This window comes from Scylla paramamosain, chromosome 5 (assembly GCF_035594125.1).
Source record: "Scylla paramamosain isolate STU-SP2022 chromosome 5, ASM3559412v1, whole genome shotgun sequence".
Classification (NCBI taxonomy): Eukaryota; Metazoa; Arthropoda; class Malacostraca; order Decapoda; family Portunidae; genus Scylla; species Scylla paramamosain.
In genome coordinates, this window is record NC_087155.1 from 26,135,668 (window position 1) to 26,155,055 (window position 19,388).

Consider the following 19,388-nt stretch of genomic DNA (forward strand, 5'->3'; position numbering starts at 1 on the left):
GTGGGCAGCACAGGGGGTGGAGGACAACAAACCCACGCGGAGAGGAGCGAGCCGCCGAGGTAGGGAGAGTGTTGCTACACTCACTTGTCAAGCTGTGTGGCACCCCTCCACTCAGATAAGACCACACAGCTTTCCTAGGTGAAGACCGGCGTGTGCTGTACCATTCTTCATATACACACACAGGTGGGAATATATCAAAAAAAGTGTGAAGTGGGACCGTAGTATTCTTGCCTATTTTTGTCCTGCATACATTGTACCGTTCCGAATCAGATTAACATTCAGATTCCTCTCTTATGTAGCTTGAAATATATGAAAGGAGTGTGAAGTGATGGAAGATTTCCGGTGTATTTATTTTTTTTTTTCCTATGTTTCTTTTCTGCATGCATGATATCCCTCATATACGTATAGGAAGTTTTTTTTTTTTTCACACGTATACTTACTTGATTGAGGTAAGAAAAAAAAATCCTCAGAGCCGTAGTATTCTCCCACGATTAACATTCAGATTCCTTTCTTATGTAGCTTTAAATGTATGAAAGGAGTGTGAAGTGATGGAAGATTTCCGGTGTATTGTTACCTATTTTTCTACGGGAACCAGTCACTACGGCCCTCAACCACTACGGCCCCAGTCACTTCGGCCTCTGACCCTAGTCACTACGGCCCCAACATGAGTCACTACGGCACCAACCCCTAGTCACTTCGACTAGGCCGACTCAGACCAACCCCCCCTAGTCACTTCGGCCATCATTAGAAAGTATTTTTAATGAAAACTGGTATTCTTTCCTGCTTGCATTAATAGGAAATAATTGCAGTAAGACATGTTGATAAAAGAAAAATATATTTAACACAGAAATAGCTATATAACCAGAATGTATATGGTTCATACAAACTGTACAAATCCTAGTCGTACAACACATATAAGGGAATCTGATACAGTATACATATATTTAGGTTTAAAACTTGTGATGTAATATCTAATATATAGTATGTATAAAACAGCATTTTAAAACCTATGATATAATATATAAAACACCATTTATTGGGAAGGTCCATTTGTACATAACTTCGAACATGCTTTTAAGAGGTGATTGGTGGTAATTTCATGGTCTTCATACCGTTTCCATAGGGCAAATATTTTGCCTTGCACTGTTCTAAACTGACGGCGCTGGCGACGTGTGTGTTTACCATCCTTGACAAGACTGTAACTGTAGAGGTTCTACAGTTACATTTTTTGCTTCTTTGTACAGTAATGGCACTAAAACATAAAATGGAATATGAGAGCTGCCTGCCATACCATTCAACTTTCTGTGGTATCCCTCTACGTCATTGTTAGTCCGGATACTCTGCCCGAATACAGTCCAGTCACTTGGCGCCCAGAATCCATTGATCCAAGTTTCTTTAATATAATCCATTAGAATTTTAAGTGGTCCAGGAGGCACTCGTAATTCAACCTGTTCAAATGTTGTTTTTATGTGTTCTTCAGGGAGGAAAGGAAGTGCCATGAGCTGCCTTATGAAATCCTTAGTTGGGCGATGATTCATGTATGGTGCAGCCAGTCCTATTTCTTGGATTTTTCTCCTAATGGCTTGATTCCAATGGAACGAGCATCCTTGCAATTTTACTATCGGGAGTAATGTCCTGACAGCCGACCATACAGCAACTTCAAAATCTAAAACCAATTTCTCTACTTTGCACTCCTGTAGTATGTCTAAAATAACCTTAAAAACTTTCTTATAATCTTTTTTTCTTTTCCCCGACATGAGGGTAAATACTAGAGGTACTTGTTTTATATTTCCTTCTATTCCTTTCACGAATGCATGGATGCCAAATAATTGATAGAATGGCTTGCGCACTACACGAAATGTAGCATCCACGTACCACGTCCTTGCATTCTTGAGTAAAGCAAGTTGTTCAGAAGTAGCGAATATTAAGTGTCGGCCACCAGTTATAGCAATATCCTTCTGAAGGAACTCTTTTGGGATGTAATTGTCATCCAATTCAAAGTTCAAATTATCTGGTTCATCAGGTCTGTCACCCTGTCTAAGGCGATTTAGAGACCGTGCTATGTTAACTGTATTTAAACAGGCTGCATCATCCCCTTCTGTGGCAGTTATAGCACGATCCACTAAAGAAGAAGCGGATAAAAAAATGTTAACCTTCTCTTTGGCTAAGGCCTTTGCAGTAGCAATGACTTCAGCCTTAAAAGTAGCACCTTGTTGGGGTTCGTGAACATGATGATGAGATCCTCCGGTGAAAATGGAGCCATTCTGAAGGACAGTAGCAGGACATGTTAGCATCTTGTTTCTCACACTACAGCGCCAAGTTACTTTACCAGTTGGATTTTTCTTCTTCCCTGTGGCCTTTTGGTTATAGGTATAACCAAAGGAATCTACAAGGAGGGCATTTCCTCTTCTCGTACCACCTTCAATGATCTTATAAGAGTTTATTAATTCATCCCCTATACCTGGAACTTCATCAATAATGTCATCAGGTAGAATACTTTCTTCATATTCCTCTGGCAAGGCTGGTCGGGTGCTGATGTCCGGGATAGATCCTACCTCCTCTAAAACTCCCCCTTCCTCCGTCTCCAACAGATCTGTACAACATCAGTATCATCACTAATAACATCAATACCATCCCCTAACAACATCAGTAATATTTTAATAATAATAATAATAATAATAATAATAATAATAATAAAAACTCACCTTCATTATCTACTGGTCGGGTGCTAATGTCATCAAGAGGTAACATCTATCCTATACAACATCAGTAACATCTATCTTAATTTGTTTTGGGGACCAACTGAGTGAAGTAGTTGTTATACTGACATGAATACCTAAGTCTTTACGCACGAACTCAAAACACTAACATTCCTACTAGTAAAATCATCATATTTCAATGTGCAGCCTTGTTTTTCACTATAGTATAATAAAAACATAAAATTTACCTTCTACTTCTGAACATGTGATGCAGATCCAGTGCATGTGTAGCTCCCCTTTCACCATGGAACGATAATCCTTGTAGGAAATCCCGGTGTTACACTTCCTGTGTTGCCAGCGTTCACAGTTAGCGCACTGAATGGCATGCTGACGAGGCCGAACTTCACTCGCGCAAACCACACAGGGATATTCCATGATGGAGAATGATAACAGAACTGGATCTTCATGACTTGTAAGGTTGCTTTTGAAGTATTGTGAAGCTTCATTTTAATGAGTCCCAGCGAAGCAGACGAATATTAACCCGTCACCCAAAAATAGAGGCTCGGAACTAAGTGTATAATTGCTAGTGATCGTGAGAATATCATCTTTTATTCTCTCTCTCTCTCTCTCTCTCTCTCTCTCTCTCTCTCTCTCTCTCTCTCTCTCTCTCTCTCTCTCTCTCTCTCTCTCTCTCTCTCTCTCTCTCTCTCTCTCTCTCTCTCTCTCTCTCTCTCTCTCTCTCTCTCTCTCTCTCTCTCTCTCTCTCTCTCTCTCTCTCTCTCTCTCTCTCTCTCTCTCTCTCTCTCTCTCTCTCTCTCTCTCTCTCTCTCTCTCTCTCTCTCTCTCTCTCTCTCTCTCTCTCTCTCTCTGTTTATTAGAGAGAGAGAGACCACATGTCAATTTCTCTCTCTCTCTGTGAGGCCTGGATGAGATATTCAGGAGGAGTTGGACTGAGACAAACAACACAAATATACAAACAAGTGGTTTATTGAATTCTTTAGACATATACATAGACAACATATGATTTATACACTTTTGGTAATATATACATGTATGATTCTATATTCCTTTCCTTGGTTATGAAATGACATGTGGTTTCTCTCTCTCACTGTAGTTCTTATATTTAAGTTAACATCTTGGGAGGCCGTAGTGCCTGGGGCCGCAGTGACTAGGGTTGACGATGAGAGAGGCCGTAGTAACTAGGGCCGAAGTGACTGGGGCTGTAGTGGTTGAGGGCCGTAGTGACTGGCAACCTTTTCTACATGCACTTTATCACATCTCTCATATATATATATATATATATATATATATATATATATATATATATATATATATATATATATATATATATATATATATATATATATATATATATATATATACTTTTCTCACACAAACTGTCTAATATCAAAGGAAGCATTATGTGATGAATGGGACCCACTGTATTACTTATTTCCGTCCTGCATGCATTGTATATTCCATTCCTCATGTTTGATTTCATTATTTCTGGTTCCTTTCTGCCAATATAGTTTAGAATGTATCAAAGGAAGAGTGAAATGATGGAAAGGAACTGCTGTATTCTTACCTATTTTGTCCAGCATGCACTGCATCACTTTCTTCAATTACATAGTCTGAAATATATCAGAGAAGTGTGAAGGGGTGGAAGGAACTCAGTTAGAAATATGAAATAGATTCTTCTCGTGGTGGTTAACCCAGAACAGTGGTATTCACTAATTTTTGCAAGAGAGCCACTTTACTAGACTACATTCACCTTGAGAGCCACTCCCAAGAAACCCTATAAATTTCCTACATAATGTTACATAATTACAGTATGGCACTTACCTATCTACTGGTACTTTAATGGTGTGATGAACGGAAATGTGCCAATCCTATTTTTACTTTTTTGATGGAGTACTTGTAATTTGTAACTACAATCCTTGTTGGATAATCAAGATGTGCACTACTCAGTTGGTTTCTTTGCTTCCATTTTACAGCATTCATTGTCGAAAATGTTGACTCACATTTGTATGTACTAACAAAAAATGACATTATTTTTAGCACACATTTCTTCAGAGCTGCATAATCTGTATCACAAACCATGTTCCAAAAGTGATAGACACTGTTTTTCAGTTCAGCTTGAAGGATGTCGTTTGCTTGAAGTTCAAGTATCTCACACTGTACAGCAGCATGATCATGACCGAGATCTTGGATGACTGGGATCAGAGATGATGCTGGCAAATGAAAAGGGTTCTCAGTGAAATTAAATAATTCTTATACTTTCTTATATCCTTAAATTGTGATTCAAGCTCATTTCTCAACTCTTCCAATACAGTTTTAAACTCATCATAACTGAAGTGATGCAAAAGCTGCAGGTCATTTAAGGTGGCTATTCTGAGTATTGAGAAATGTGCAAACTGTCAGTCAGGTATAAATAGCTCTGTTATTTTATTTTGGAATGCAGTAACTGCACACAACATACTGCCTGGGGTGCTTATCTTCCCCTTGTAGTTGCAAGTTCAGGGAATTCAGGTGGCAAGTAATATCAGATAACAGCTAACCTCATAATCCACTGTGGATTCTCCAAATCTGGCTCATTTCTTCCTTTACTAACAAGAAATTCACAAATCTGAGGAAGGAGACTGAAAAATCGTTTGAGTACTTTGCCTCAAGATAACCTCACTTCATTATGCATCACCAAATCGCCATATTCTGCCTCATATTCCTCCAACAGTCTGCGAAACTAGCGATGATTTAGTGTTCATGAAACAATGAAATACACTACTCATACAAGCAATTGCATCACATTTTGTAGTTAACGGTTCCTAAGTTTTGCCACAAGTGCCTCTTGGTGTATTATGCAGTGAAAATCTATGATATGGGGATGTCTGCACTCTTCTTCATCAGACCAACAAGTCCCTTTTCTTTTTCCTTCATACTAGAAGCGCACACCGGTAATAGATTTTCCCTCTTTAAATTGTTCTCACTAAAAAAGATTTTAAGCTCTGCCAGAATATCCTCTCCTCTTGTTTGCCCTTTCAGTGGTAATAAGGACAGCGGTTCTTGAAACGAGTCCTCTTTAGGAAACCAAACCCATACACAGAGCTGAGCTACATCACAAATATCTGTACTCTCATCTACTGCAATACTGAAACTGGGTGAAGCCAATAAATCTGTAATTAGCTGACCATGAATGTCATCACCAATCTCTTCAGTTTTTCTTATTACAGTTGTATCTGACAGCTGAAGCCTATTATTATTATTACTTGATAATAGCATCTCTGTTGCTGAAGTCAGCGTACATTATTTCTTCTGAAGTCATAAAACTCTTTGATTATCTCTACATCAGAAAATGCCTTCTTATGCCTAGCGGCCCTAGCCAATATCCATGCAATTTCAAATGTTACTTTGGTCAGTCTCTCACTAACAGAAGTTGTTCTGTGTAGTAGTTTTTGTTGCCCTGTAATCACTGTAGTAAGCTGCTCAATTTTATTTTCTCTCTGGTTCTAGGTGGGTAAAGTTCATTGAAGTTTGCATGAGTGGCTTTGAAATGGCACTCTAAATTTCCTGACAAATTAAACAGTGCATTTGTATCATGAAACACAAAGAAAAATTATTCCACTTTTCTTGAAATTTTCAGTGTTCATCTTGTATCGGTCACAATCTCCTCTCCTTACATGCCTGGTTTGTATTTTTCTTGGTAAACTGGCCACTTGTTTCCCTTCCATCCGTACTTTCACTTTCTGCTTCCCTGGGCTGGGATTCTGTTATATTATCAGTGTGTTTTCGCTTAATTATGTAATGATCCATCATGCCAGACCACCATCATGCACAGAGGCAGAGATGCTACTGTTTACTGTATATGAACTGTTCCTTTACAGAGGAATGGTAGCAGGTGATATTTATTCAAATGTCATTACTAACCATGGGTTCGTCTTCCATTGAAATTTTAAAATATCTTTCAAGACAAAAGGCTTGAAAGTTTTATATAAACTTTTTTTTTTTTTTTTTTTGTACAGAATTTATATATATAAATTTTTCAAGATTAGGATTTTGGTAGTAATTGATTTATATATTTCCTGGATGGAGAGCCACCAATCAAGCTGTCATGAGCTGCATGCGACTTGCAAGCCGCGCATTGAATACCAGAGATCTAGAATGTAGTTGAATCCCAGAGTTTGAAAGGTTTCAAGTCCAAAGGCCACCATACATGCTGAAGTTGGTCTGTCCAGGAGCCTGTTCAGGCTCAGTCTCTGGCTTGGTGCAGTTTGACAGATCTGTCACTGCTTGATTTTTCAGGCCAGGCCAGCATCAGGTCTGGCCTAGTTTGAGTATGTGTGGGCAACTGTCAGATCAGGTCACAGTCCTTACCTTGTCACAGAAGAGAGCAGAAGCTCCCAGCTGCTGTGGCTCTTGCAGAGGAAAGGAAGTTTTTGCTGGAATTTATTGAAATTTACATGGACAATCCTTGCCTCTGGAGGATTAAGAGTAAGGAGTACTCTGATAGATAAGAAGGCAGTAGTGTATGAGTCACTTGTGCAGTAACTGAAGGATCATATTTTTTTTTACATAGAGACTGCCACCAAAATGTCAACAACATAAGGAACTATTGCTGCAAGGAATGTATGGTGACATCATCAATGAAGTCTGGGGCATGAGCAGAAGAGATGTACACGCCTCACTGTGGTTCTGTGACAAGCTTTGTCCTTTTAGCAACCATTTCTCTTCCTGTTTTTCTCTTCAGTAGCATATGCTGCAGCAGTTGTCCTCAGCCAAGAAATTCAGTTCATTAGTGTGGAGCAGAGCAGCTTTCCTGCCAACCTTCCATGACAGTATCTGGGCAGAACTGAGCACAGGCTTTCAGGCTGCCTAAATTGTGCATGTGTGTTTTTTTTTTTTTTAAGGCCAGCTTGTTCGGGCTGCTGGACAGGCCAACCTGGGAGTGTATGCTGGCCTTAACCTCCATTCTTTTTTATTGTACGGTTTTTAACTCCACACTGCTCTCACAAGTTACTCCTTACCTTTCCCTTTTTCCCTTCTAGCATGATTGCAACTAACATTTACCACATGCCATATATCCAATGATAAATCTCATTGGAAGATACATCAAACCAGTCTCAATCACAATTACATTATAGTACTGTACTGCTCACAAGACTGACTGGTTTTCTGGATCAGTCCTCCCGATGCCAGTCCTGGTTGGACATCAGTTGGAGAGGTCCCACCAAGTAAGAGAACCTGTTTTCATTCTCATCAGAAATTCCCACACAATGCCAAACTGGGAAGATCTTGTTAGGTTTTGGTTTGCATAAATGGTTGAAGTTAGCATGGCCTCAGGTAAATATTGGTCCTGCTTTGGCCTGAGAACTATTTCTCTGAAAACTTGTATCCTATTTTATATTCTTACCTGGTTCTTATGGTTCTTTATAGTGTAGAAGATGAAAGGCTGCCTTCTCTAATTTTAAGAAATGATATCCAAGTGCAGTGGAAGAAGAGAGGAAGGGAGACCAGGGGAGGTGAGAGAAAAGAATGGGTGTCAATAGGAGAGGAGTGTGTACTGTCTAGTATATTTTACATTACCTGGAAAGTCAGGTTTTTTTTATATTTCTCTTACAGTTGATAGCATTAATGCATTATAGTACAAAGGAATTTGTCCCAAGCTGCTGCATATTCTGGCCACTTTTTTTGTGGGGTTAAAAGGGTTAACTGTAAGAGAAATATCCAAAAAACCTGACTTTCCAGGTAATGTAAAAAATACTAGACAGTAAAGATGCTTGTCTCACACTGATGGACAAGATTTATGCTTCAATGAACTGGACTCATGTCCCAATATTTTTTTTTTTTTTTTTTTTTTTTTTTTTCTTCAGGTTTTAACATTGTATGTCAAAATTTAAAAACAGAAGACATAGAAATCAGCCATCCATTTTGTCTACTATAGTTTCAGTATTATGAGACACTTTTCTGATAATGACATTTACCAAGAAACATTTCTATTATAGTAATTATTTCAACTTTATCCTTTAAGGGGAAAAAAAAAATTAGTTTTTGTACCATTTTCTTCATATTCTCTTATATCTTATTCTGTATTCTCTTGTCTCTCCAGATTTCTTGGATCCACAGCCATCTTGAAATCAACTACCAGACCCTTGAGAGCTTCAGTTGCACTAAACTTCAGTGAGTAAACTCTGGTGATAGATACTTACTTTATTTCCTTGTTGTGATGATGCTTGGGCAATGACTCTTCAGTAAAAATGTGCTACCTGTTCTCCCACAAAAAGTGTAAAATACTGCAACATTGCTTATCATGTAAGAAGAAAGTATAGGTATATGTCAAAAATGTTTGGGATTAATGAATTGGAGTGCAGAGGCCTTACCAGTCCAGAGATGTATGAGTTTAATACATGCACTAAGAGTATTTGATGTAAAAGTTAGGTTATTACATAAGGGTGAAGTGAACTTTCTCTATCTTCCAGACATGGAAATGGATTTTTAATAGAGTAAGTGGCAGAAAATTGTAATGGTTCACCAAAATATTCATGCCATCAACAGGCTGACGACTTGAATCATGGGGAAGAAGAATCGACATCGTTTTGATAAAAGAAAGCAAGGAGATGGTGGATTCATTGATGAGGATGAGATAATGTCACTCAACATTAATGGCGAGGACAAACATAGGAATGCTAAGAACAGTGCCAAACTGAGGAAAAGAATTAGAAAACTACAAAAAAAGCGAGAGAAGCAGCAAGAAAAAAATCATCACAGAAATAAGCAAGGTACGAAGTCTGTCGGATGGCACAAGATTGAAGTCACAGGAAGTGGAGCAGTGGAGAAAACCTTTATCTATACCAGTATTGGGAGCTCCCTTGATTTGCAGTTTCAGCCTCTTGGGTTTCATAAAATAGATAACAAGTGTTGTTTCTTTCTAGAAAATAATGAACCAGCAGCAAATGCCATTCGTTGTTTAAACAAGAGAATACAAGATTCTAATGGAAACCTCCTGAAGATTAGTTCATCTAAAGTGGCTTGTCCTGGTCTTCTTCTCAATTCTGATCAGCTTCAGGTCCTGCGAGAAGCTATGGCCCGCCGCTTTAATGTAACCTCCTGTCTGTTGGATCTCACTGATCTACATCATGATCCTGCATTGATAGAAAAAGATATTCTTGCACCTTTAGCTGCCACAGATGTCATGAAACAAGTTGTGAAAGTGATTAAGGAGAATGTTCCCCACTTGAAGGCCTTAAATCTTAGTAAAAATAGCCTTCGTGGCAGTATCTTCAGCTTGCTTCAAGGAATGCACTCAGGATCCTCTGAGCTGTTTGCTCTTAACTTGGAGCACAATGGCATTACTAACATGGGAGATCTAGCACATTTTAAAATGTTTCCCATTACTGAGCTTAGTTTGCAATTCAATCCTGTTGTAGAGATGTATAAAAATAAGCCCCTTAAGTATATAGAGCTGGCTAGGAGAAACTTCCCACGTCTTAAACTTCTTGACACTGTTGATGCAGAAGCATATTTAGCAGAAAATGGTAAGCAGCCCACTGTGTCAGGTTCAGTTCAATCTGGTGCCACATCAAGCACAGCTGGAACCAGCTCTAGTGCAGTGTCTGAACCATTAGTAAGATCTTTCCTTGAACAGTATTATGCTCTCATAGATGCACCTGACCGCAATAGTTTGTTGGCTGCATACACCCCTGATGCTGTGCTGGAGATAAAATCTAATTTGGCAGCCATTGTGAGCAGTATCTTTGTGGGGCAAGAGAAAATAAAGGAGGCACTTGTCACTTTCCCAAGAACTCAACATCAGCACAGCACTTTCTCCTTCAATATTCAGTTTCCCAGTCCTAGCACAGCTGAGGCAGTTGTCATGGGTCAGTGTCAGATAACTGGTTTGGATGCTGTGGTCACATTTGCCCGAACATTGAAAATAGTTCCTTTTAATGCCGGTCTTTGTTGTTCTCGAGATGTATTAGAACTGAGATGAAAGTCGTATCCTTCAGTTGAGTGGACGCAAGTTTTTTTAATATTAATTTATAATTCTTTTTTTACTGTAATTTTTAAGAACATACCCTGAAGAGAAATTGTACATATTATTTGTTTTACTCTTACTTTTGTCATGGAGGGGAATTTACCAAGGTCTTTTTGAGTTAAGTGTTTCTGAATGTGTACAACAGTCATGTCAGAGGCTAGTATCAAGAAAACTGTCAGTTGGGAAAGCAAAGGATAATTGTTTACAAGTTATCGAGTAATATATTGCCAATATTTAACTCGCATGCAGGATGGCATCCAAGAAGCAGAAATAAAGTAAAAAATCAAGATGGTATACTTCAAACAAAATGCATATTTATTCATCTTTAATACATCTTACCATATTGTAAACTTATTTTGCTGCTATAATTTTCTTGAATATCTTGGTAATAATGTCAGTCTTTTAATGTTTCTCATGCTATCAATGTATTCAATATTTCATTCATTACTGGTATTGACACCAACATAATGTATGTGACATATACTTTTGGAAAATTAAGGCACTTCCTACAACATTGAGGCAAGCAACATGAAGTTCAAAATTTAAGTAATCACCTGCCTCATCTTTCAAGTATCTAGAATACCTGACTGTAAGCTAAAATTAATCTTGGAAAAAATCAGCCACAAAGATTATATTGTTTAAGGTACATCAAAGTTTTGGCTGTTCATTAGTATCACCTAGAGAGGGAAGCACAATAAGAGCAACAACTTGCTCTTTCCAGCTGATCCCCCCCCTTCTCTCTCTCTCTCTCTCTCTCTCTCTCTCTCTCTCTCTCTCTCTCTCTCTCTCTCTCTCTCTCTCTCTCTCTCTCTCTCTCTCTCTCTCTCTCTCTCTCTCTCTCTCTCTCTCTCACTACTGCAGGAGTGCCTAAATTGCAGTGCAACATTTTGTTTAAAATGCAAATGTTCAAGGTGCATCACCACTTTGTTCCAGTAATTCCTGTCATTGGTAAGCAGGGCACATGTCAGTTCTGCAAAGCTATCTGCATGTAATGATATGTATGTGATAAGTAGGTAAATAGTTTTTGAGGAATTCATTTATTCATATACTGCATTTCCTAGTGTCTGACATGTTCATTCATACAAGTTTGATATGTGCCCTGTTCATCATTCCAGGGTAGCAGAATGTTACCTGATCCAGCAAATGTAAGGGATTCATTTTCAACAAAGGTGTAACATAGTAGGTTCTGGTCTCATTATTCACCATCCACAGTATGGTTAAGTCCTGTTCAAAATGTTGGATGTGACTAGTATGAATGGATCAGTTGAGTATGATATAAAGCAGTGACTCGCTCAAAAAAATGCAACAGAACAGAAGTTTGTTTTCCACTAATAGAAATTAATTAATGTCTGCAGTTTTTTACATGGTTATCTTAATATACGTAACTATCTTGATATGCATTATGTACTGAATACTTATCAAGCTGTAGATAGTATTTATTTAAATAACTTTTCTCATATCGGTAAGATTCTGTGAAGATGCATTGTTGATGCTGATGTGTTAGTGTTACTGTTGTAAACATTTGGAAACAAATGTATCTTGTCTGAAGGTTTAACTTCTGTGAAGTCATAATAAGAGCTACATCATTCCAAACCCAGACTTTCATGGGCGTGGGAGACTAAGGTATGTTCTGCACTAAACTTAAGTTTGTATATCATGAAAATTAGTTACACTGACATTTTATGTATATTTTTGTCTGTATATCATTATGAAAATTAATTATCATTATGAAAATTAATTATTGACATTTTATATATATTTTAAGTCTTTATGGTTATGGGATAAAGGTTCATTCTCACCCATATCTAGAGCAGAATGTATTGTTTATACATAACAAATTAGAGCCAAGCTTAAGGTTGTTTAATGTACTATCAACTGCATTCATGGAATTACATCTTTGATCTGAGCCATGACCATACCATCAGTATTATACAGTATAGTGTTGCCCTGGTATATGTTATCACTGCACATTGTTACATACTGAAATTTGCTTATGATAAAGGGTCGAATGTACTGAAAAGGCTTTAGTCCCTTACTGATTTTAGGATACGAGACTTTGTATTATCTACATAATACAGCGTTATAAGTTATCTTTTTTGGGGCAACTAAAACTGAACCTTCTGTGTAGTGCACATGTTATACAGTAATTTCAACATGCATAATTTAGCATGGAATTCATAAGGTATTGTTTATACATAACATATTAGTTTAGAAAATTTTCATTTTGAAATTAGCTGGATCAACAGAAAGTGAATTGCTTTAGTATAACATGTAAGAGCACACTAAGAATTCATCATGTGCTTCTCATGGTGTGAAGACCTGTGTTTTGTAGTTGATGGAAGCAAATGTTTTGTTCTTAAACAAGGACTTGTTACTTCTGAGGGATACTAGTCTTTGAGTATCCTCTTGTCCATATTTTGTATGCTACTGTGGGAGGATTAATACCAGTGCTGTAGCCTGCTGAATTACTACCTCCAACAGAACATGCATAACTCCTGGTCTTTATAAGGGTTACAGTTTCATCTCTTAAATATCCTACAGTAATTCACATGCAGGTGCAGTCCCATAGCCCTGAGGAGATATCTGCCATTAAGTCTATATATTCATGGATATGTAGTGCCTTTACCTGCATTCTCTCTAGACCTGCAAGGAGTGAGGGAACAGTCCTCAATGCAACATGCTGCTAGGCTCAGTTGCTGTCCTTGTAAGTACCATACATATTCACAAATAGGACCTTGTAAAAAGTCTCTAAATGTTCATTACTATAGGAACCTTTTAGGTGGTTATCAACAAAGACTTTCAGTTGATTTATGATGTATTCCTGTAACAAACTTGTAGATGTTAAATTTATTTCTCACATGAGCAGTGTGCAAGGTGTGACACTGGACACAATAGAGTTGGACTACAACAGTGCTAGGAAACATCTTTGATCTAATTTGAAAATGTTTGTAGAGGAAAATTTTCAGGATCCCAGTCAAAAGAATAAGAATTTGTGATATTTTGTGCTTGTCCAATACTATATTTTCTGATAACTTTAATGACAAATTCTGTATACTCTTAAAACTTACACTTACTGTCCAGTGTAAAATACAATATGCATTGGCAAGACAGTAAAGCAAACTAGCATAAAGTGTTACTAACATCAACTGTTTATGAATGCGGCTACATTATTGTCTATAAAGTTGCCAGTATAATTATAGCATTGATAGTATAAAAAATATGATAAGCATTGTTCCAATATATTTAAGGCATCTTGAAAAATTTAGATCTCAAATTAAAAGACAATGGCTATGATATTTAATGCTGGCAGTTTAACAAAAAAGATTAATCTGTGAATTCATGATGGTGAAGATTTTGCTAATGCAGTACTTAAAAAAATAAATAACTTAGTTCTGAGCAATGGGAATGACTTTCTCTTCATTTCCAGCAATGGCTGGCAGAGGAGATTCCACAGTCAACACTCCATCTTTAGAGAGGGAGGACTTGATAAGTTCAGGATTAGTGCCTTTGGGAAGCAAAAATTCTCTGTTGTATTCACGGTAAACAGATCTGCTGTCACTTTTCTCCTCATGTTTGGCATGAACCTGTTGAAGATCAGAAAGGCATTAGTAACAATATAAACAAATGATATAGAATCACCAATCAGATCTAGTAAGTGGAAGCAAATTGCTCCTTGGGTGGCAATGTTAAGCAAACTCATACACACTTAAATTAGCTGCTCTGTCCTCATTGTGACTTACACAAAACTAGTTTTGTATTTTCAGTAATTTTTCCTATAAATATGATGCACTGGTATGAAGATTTTACAAAGTTTGATGCTGCATAATGTAGTGCTACATACCAAAAGCTTATTGTCGACAGTTTTGACAACAATTTCCTCGGGCTTGTACTGGCTCACATCAAATCGCAGTTTAAGCTGCTTGCAATCACCATCTTGTTGGATGAGAGGTGAGTTCATGCCCTCCAGCCATGATCCTGTGCCTTGGTTGGATGAAGCCTGGTCCTGTTGGCTGTAAAAGAAAAAATAAACATTGAAAAAATAAATAAATAACAATAATAATAAATTAATTAATTATGCTTTAAATGAAAAATAATAAATAACAATAATAGTGATAAATTAATTAATGAATTATGCTTTTAAATCAACAACTGCAGTCTTTGTACAGTACTTAATATTACCTCTGCAGTCTTTGTACAATACTTAATATTACCTAAGTCTTTTTTTGCATCAAAATGCATGAAGAGTGAGCTACAGGCAGAATGTACATTTACAGTGGTAACTAATAGCAAATCATATATAAATTTGTTTCTTGTACTGGAACCGCTGGTATGACACACTGCAGCAAGAATGAGGACATTGAAGGGGAAGATCACCTGGAGGAGACCGATTCAGTCTCACTTGAAACCACTGTGTTACCATCTTTTCCTGTCACCCGAGTCTCGCGACGGTGAGTGCTGTTGCTAAACACCTCCGCCCTGGCTAAGTCCCCCAGGGAATCCAAGCAAGCATTGAGGAGGGGATAGGCAATATCATTATGTATGATGCAGAAGATTGTATTCCATAAATTATGAGATGTCATGCATAAAATATTAAAAGTATATGAAAATAAATAAGTAACCACCACCAATCCACAGACCAATTTAGCCCATGAGGAGTGTTCATTACCGGCGCACCATCACCCAGCCAAAAGAGCAGGGCAGAAGCAATGCAGCATGTAAGAAAAAGATCAAGAGAGGGTTGGTTAGAGGATGAACTGGTACATTAATCAATACAACTGTGCATATTAGTGTTCTACTTTCTACTACAGTACCATCTCTAATGCTAATAGTTTTCTATGTAAGAGCACATTATGACCATAAAATTTTTGGTTTGCAGCATTAAAAAATCTATATATAATTACTGTAACACAGCATCTTCCATCACACAACATGTGGGTATTTCCCAACAGTGACTGAAACACCCATGGTTGAAATGAAAGACATAAATCCTCTTAATTCTTCAACTTGCACCAAAAAAAACTATTTTTACAAACATTGCCACTCAAACAATCTGCTGAAAAGTGCAAAGGACACAGGACATATCCTAAAAAGATCAACAACAATTCATAGTCAAATGGGTGATCCATACTGGTGGTGGATAATTTTTACCAGAGCAAAACAAATAAACAAATATTAGTACATGTACTACCAAAGTCACTTAGTACAGAGTTGGAGTAACTACACAGACTAGGAAGTGGATGCTGCAATGAGCCCTTTGACTACCACTAAAACCATATTTAATTTGTCACCATATCTAATAAAACTTAGCACAAATATTTACTAAAACGTTTTGAACACTATTTATGTGTCAGGGAAACCAGCCAAGGAGAGAGAGAGAGAATGAAAAAAAGGCCACACAACATGCCACTCCACTCCCAAAAAAGAATCAGAAATTGATGAACCAAAAGAGGTGATTAAGTTAATTCTTGCTATAGTGTCCATAAAAAATAAATATATAAACGCTAAACCTCCACTTCATATCATCCTTGAATAGAACCCGCAGCAGTAGAAAAAAGATCAAAGAGACAATCCAATCCAATGATACTGATTACTGTGAAGGTTACTGCTTACATGAAACAACTTTTGTTTGACTAGGCACAGCACGCACATAGCCCTCATGACACCCAGCGCCTGACAGAGGCGTCTATAGTGCTGCTGCCTGCCAAATACCGTGCCAAGAGTGAAATGGTTGTGAACTACGTGGCACTTCCTGCATCATTAGCACTATTTTTGTCAAGACATTAGACACAATAAGCATGCACGTATAATTTATTGTGAGGTGTTGGTGAGAGCAACATATTAAGCAATGCAACAGTTCAGTATTGGTTGGGGAGAAGGGAAATACAGTAATGCCTAAAAGAAAGTAGCACCTAGGATAAGAGAGAGAGATACGGTATGGTGCAGTATGAGTTGGGTAGATTGTAGTAGTGGTAGCAGAATGATGGTTAGGGAAGTATGGTCATGGATAAAGTGACAGAGTAGGGTGGGTGGGGCATGCGAGTAACTACAATTATAGGAATAGGGGCATATGATAGGTAAAGTACTGCACTTGGGCTGATTATTGGATGAGGCAACGAGGTAAAGTAACACTGATGCTGGCAAGGCCGTAGATGGCAGGGGAAGGCTTCTTTAAAGATCACAGGGGCGACAAGGGATGAAGAGATTGAGAACTGAATTAATGCACCACCGTGAAGGATGTGGTGCATGTACCCGAGGGATGGCCATGGGGGGTATGGGATAGAGGGTGGGGTGGCAACAGGCTGGCGAGGTGCCAACTAACAACCTTTCAGGATCTGGCATCCACATCCCCCATCCACCCCTCCACTCCTTATCCCCTCCCTCTTCATCTCCCCCCTCTCCCCACACGAACCGATTTAGACCATCCATACTCGCCTCCGTCACTGTCGACACGTTCCTCATCCGAAACGAGAAGTCTTGCGAATTTCCTCTTACTCAACCTGCAACTTCCTCTCTCCGTCCCTCTCTCGTCGGAAAAATCGTGATTCATCCAACAAGTCATCCCTCATCCTAGCACCAGAAAGACTGAAAATTTGACTACAGTCCATCCCCGACAGGTTCCCCCGCCCGCCCCCTCTTTTTTTTTTTTTTTCTCGGACACATCACACGACTCTTTTTTTTTTCCGACACATTACATGGGAATAAGTGTTGAATCCTGTTTTATTACGTTAGCATCCTTAGTTTCACCTCAAGACTTGCTTTCTAAGGTGTTGAATGATGATTGTTAACCTCCCCTCGAATAGCTGATCAAATTTAACACTCACTGTCTACGAATAATCAGGTTTCCTAAAATCCCTTGACAATAATAGCTGAGAAACTGACAGATACTCGTAATTTTGAATGGGGATGCATTTAATTATTCCAGAGAGAGAGAGAGAGAGAGAGAGAGAGAGAGAGAGAGAGAGAGAGAGAGAGAGAGAGAGAGAGAGAGAGAGAGGTTAACGTGGGTCAGTGAACTCTATAGATTATCCCTGACAGTCCCAGACACACGAGTGACGGCAGTCCAGCACGCAGCTCATCAGGCAGGTCTTATCACGTGCGTTCAGACCCATCTTAGCACCGCTGCCCATCTGTAAGTCCCCCAAATGGCAACATCTAGCGGCGGCGTGTGATGTATGAGAGAACCTTCTATTATAATCCCAGACGGCTAGCTGGAGTGCAAGAATGGTGACGTGTTTATGGCGGCTGGCGAGGTGCGGGAGTTGGTGGGGTGAAAGGGGGCGGGCTGGCGCGGGCGAAGCAGGCAGGCAAAGTTGACAGACCGCTGTTCCCTGCCTGGTGCTTGAGTTACACCCGTCATGCCAGCCTGGTTGAGTCACACACGCACACACATACATGGTTTGTTTTCCTTGAAATATGTCAACACCAGTCGTTGTTTTCTTGCGATTGTAAAAATATTCGCTTGCGTGTGTCCCCAAATCTGTGAGTGTCGCAGCAAAGCACTGCCAGTTTATCTTTAACTTGTCCGCACCGTTCATGATTTCCTTATTCCGCTTCCAAATACGTTAATGGTTGGCTAAGATTTGTTGTTGTTTTTAATGTATTATCAGTTACGAGCCACATTATATGAATGAGAAAATATGGGTGATGATAACAACATGGAAGAGTTAATACTCGTAAATACCAAACACAACAAATTAACTTTTCGAGTACCTATTGCACCACAGACCAGTAAGAAGTAAACAACACATAATTTTGCAAGGAATAACGCATACGAAGAAAACATACAAAATACGAAGCCAGACTGCGCCACACCAAAGAAAACAATAACACAAAGGTGACACACATCGACCCCGCCAACACGGCACGCCATGCTTCTCTCACCCTTTCGCTCCCGCTCACTCCTCACTCCCAAACTTTCTTGCCAACACCCGCCCCGGCCCAGGAGGGTTCTCTGGAGATAAGTGACGCTGAGATAACACCTACAGAGAGTGGCAGGAACATTTAGGGGTAGAGAGGCGAGGAATTAAGCGAAAATTAATCTAAAGATACTCCCTGTTATCGAGCTAAAGGATTTTGTTTTTAATTAATTTTCTTTCTTGGTAATGGTGAAAGAAGGAGGGTAGGAGAGAGACGCGGCGTGAAATAACTGAGGATGTAGTGAATTTTCTTCCTTCTCTATATTTACTACGAAAAATAAATAAAATATAAAAAAAGCAAAATTAAATAAAACATTCATATATAAATAAATAGATAAGTGTGTGTGTGTGTGTGTGTGTGTGTGTGTGTGTGTGTGTGTGTGTGTGTGTGTGTGTGTGTGTGTGTGTGTGTGTGTGTGTGTGTGTGTGTGTGTGTGTTGATTTCCAGTGTGCGTGCGTGGCTGAAAAGGGACATGCCTTGGGATGGGATGTCCTGATGTTCGAGGGCCATTATCTTCAGGCAAGACTCAGGAGAACAATGCACCTCACCTCCTCACCCACGAGAACTCCACCCTGACGGCTGCTACGCGACCACCAGACCTCGCCAAGCATTGAACGTGATAAGTATAGCGTGAATAGTCCTAAAAACTACTACTACTACTACTACTACTACTACTACTACTACGAATAATAATAATAATAATAATAATAATAATAATAATAATAATAATAATAATAATAAAACGA

At 38.7% G+C, this 19,388-nt stretch overlaps 2 protein-coding genes across 14 annotated transcripts in view; one reads left to right on the forward strand and one right to left on the reverse strand.

Annotated features, from left to right (window-relative positions):
- On the forward strand, window positions 1-15,349 carry LOC135100738 (nuclear RNA export factor 1-like). Of its 12 annotated transcripts, none has more exons than XM_064003951.1 (5): window positions 1-183; window positions 7,835-7,924; window positions 8,127-8,212; window positions 8,800-8,870; window positions 9,246-15,349. In XM_064003951.1, the coding sequence occupies exon 5, from the start codon at window positions 9,262-9,264 to the stop codon at window positions 10,678-10,680; it is 1,419 nt and encodes a 472-aa protein (XP_063860021.1). In that variant the 5' UTR covers window positions 1-183; window positions 7,835-7,924; window positions 8,127-8,212; window positions 8,800-8,870; window positions 9,246-9,261; the 3' UTR covers window positions 10,681-15,349. The 12 variants fall into 12 exon arrangements, with proteins under 12 accessions (XP_063860021.1, XP_063860024.1, XP_063860028.1 ...); XM_064003954.1 differs by having other exon boundaries at window positions 8,163-8,212; XM_064003958.1 differs by lacking the exon at window positions 8,127-8,212 and having other exon boundaries at window positions 9,170-15,349.
- LOC135100740 (alpha-crystallin B chain-like) overlaps window positions 13,523-19,388 on the reverse strand; it is a 19,766-nt gene continuing 13,900 nt past the window's right edge. The window contains exons 2-4 of one of the 2 annotated variants that reach the window (XM_064003960.1): window positions 15,100-15,201; window positions 14,567-14,735; window positions 13,523-14,309 (exon numbers count right to left, since the gene is read on the reverse strand). In XM_064003960.1, coding sequence (XP_063860030.1) covers window positions 14,112-14,309; window positions 14,567-14,735; window positions 15,100-15,201 — 469 coding nt within the window. In that variant the 3' untranslated portion in view covers window positions 13,523-14,111. The remainder of the gene's footprint in view (window positions 14,310-14,566; window positions 14,736-15,099; window positions 15,202-19,388) is intronic. The other variant, XM_064003961.1, reaches the window with a different exon arrangement.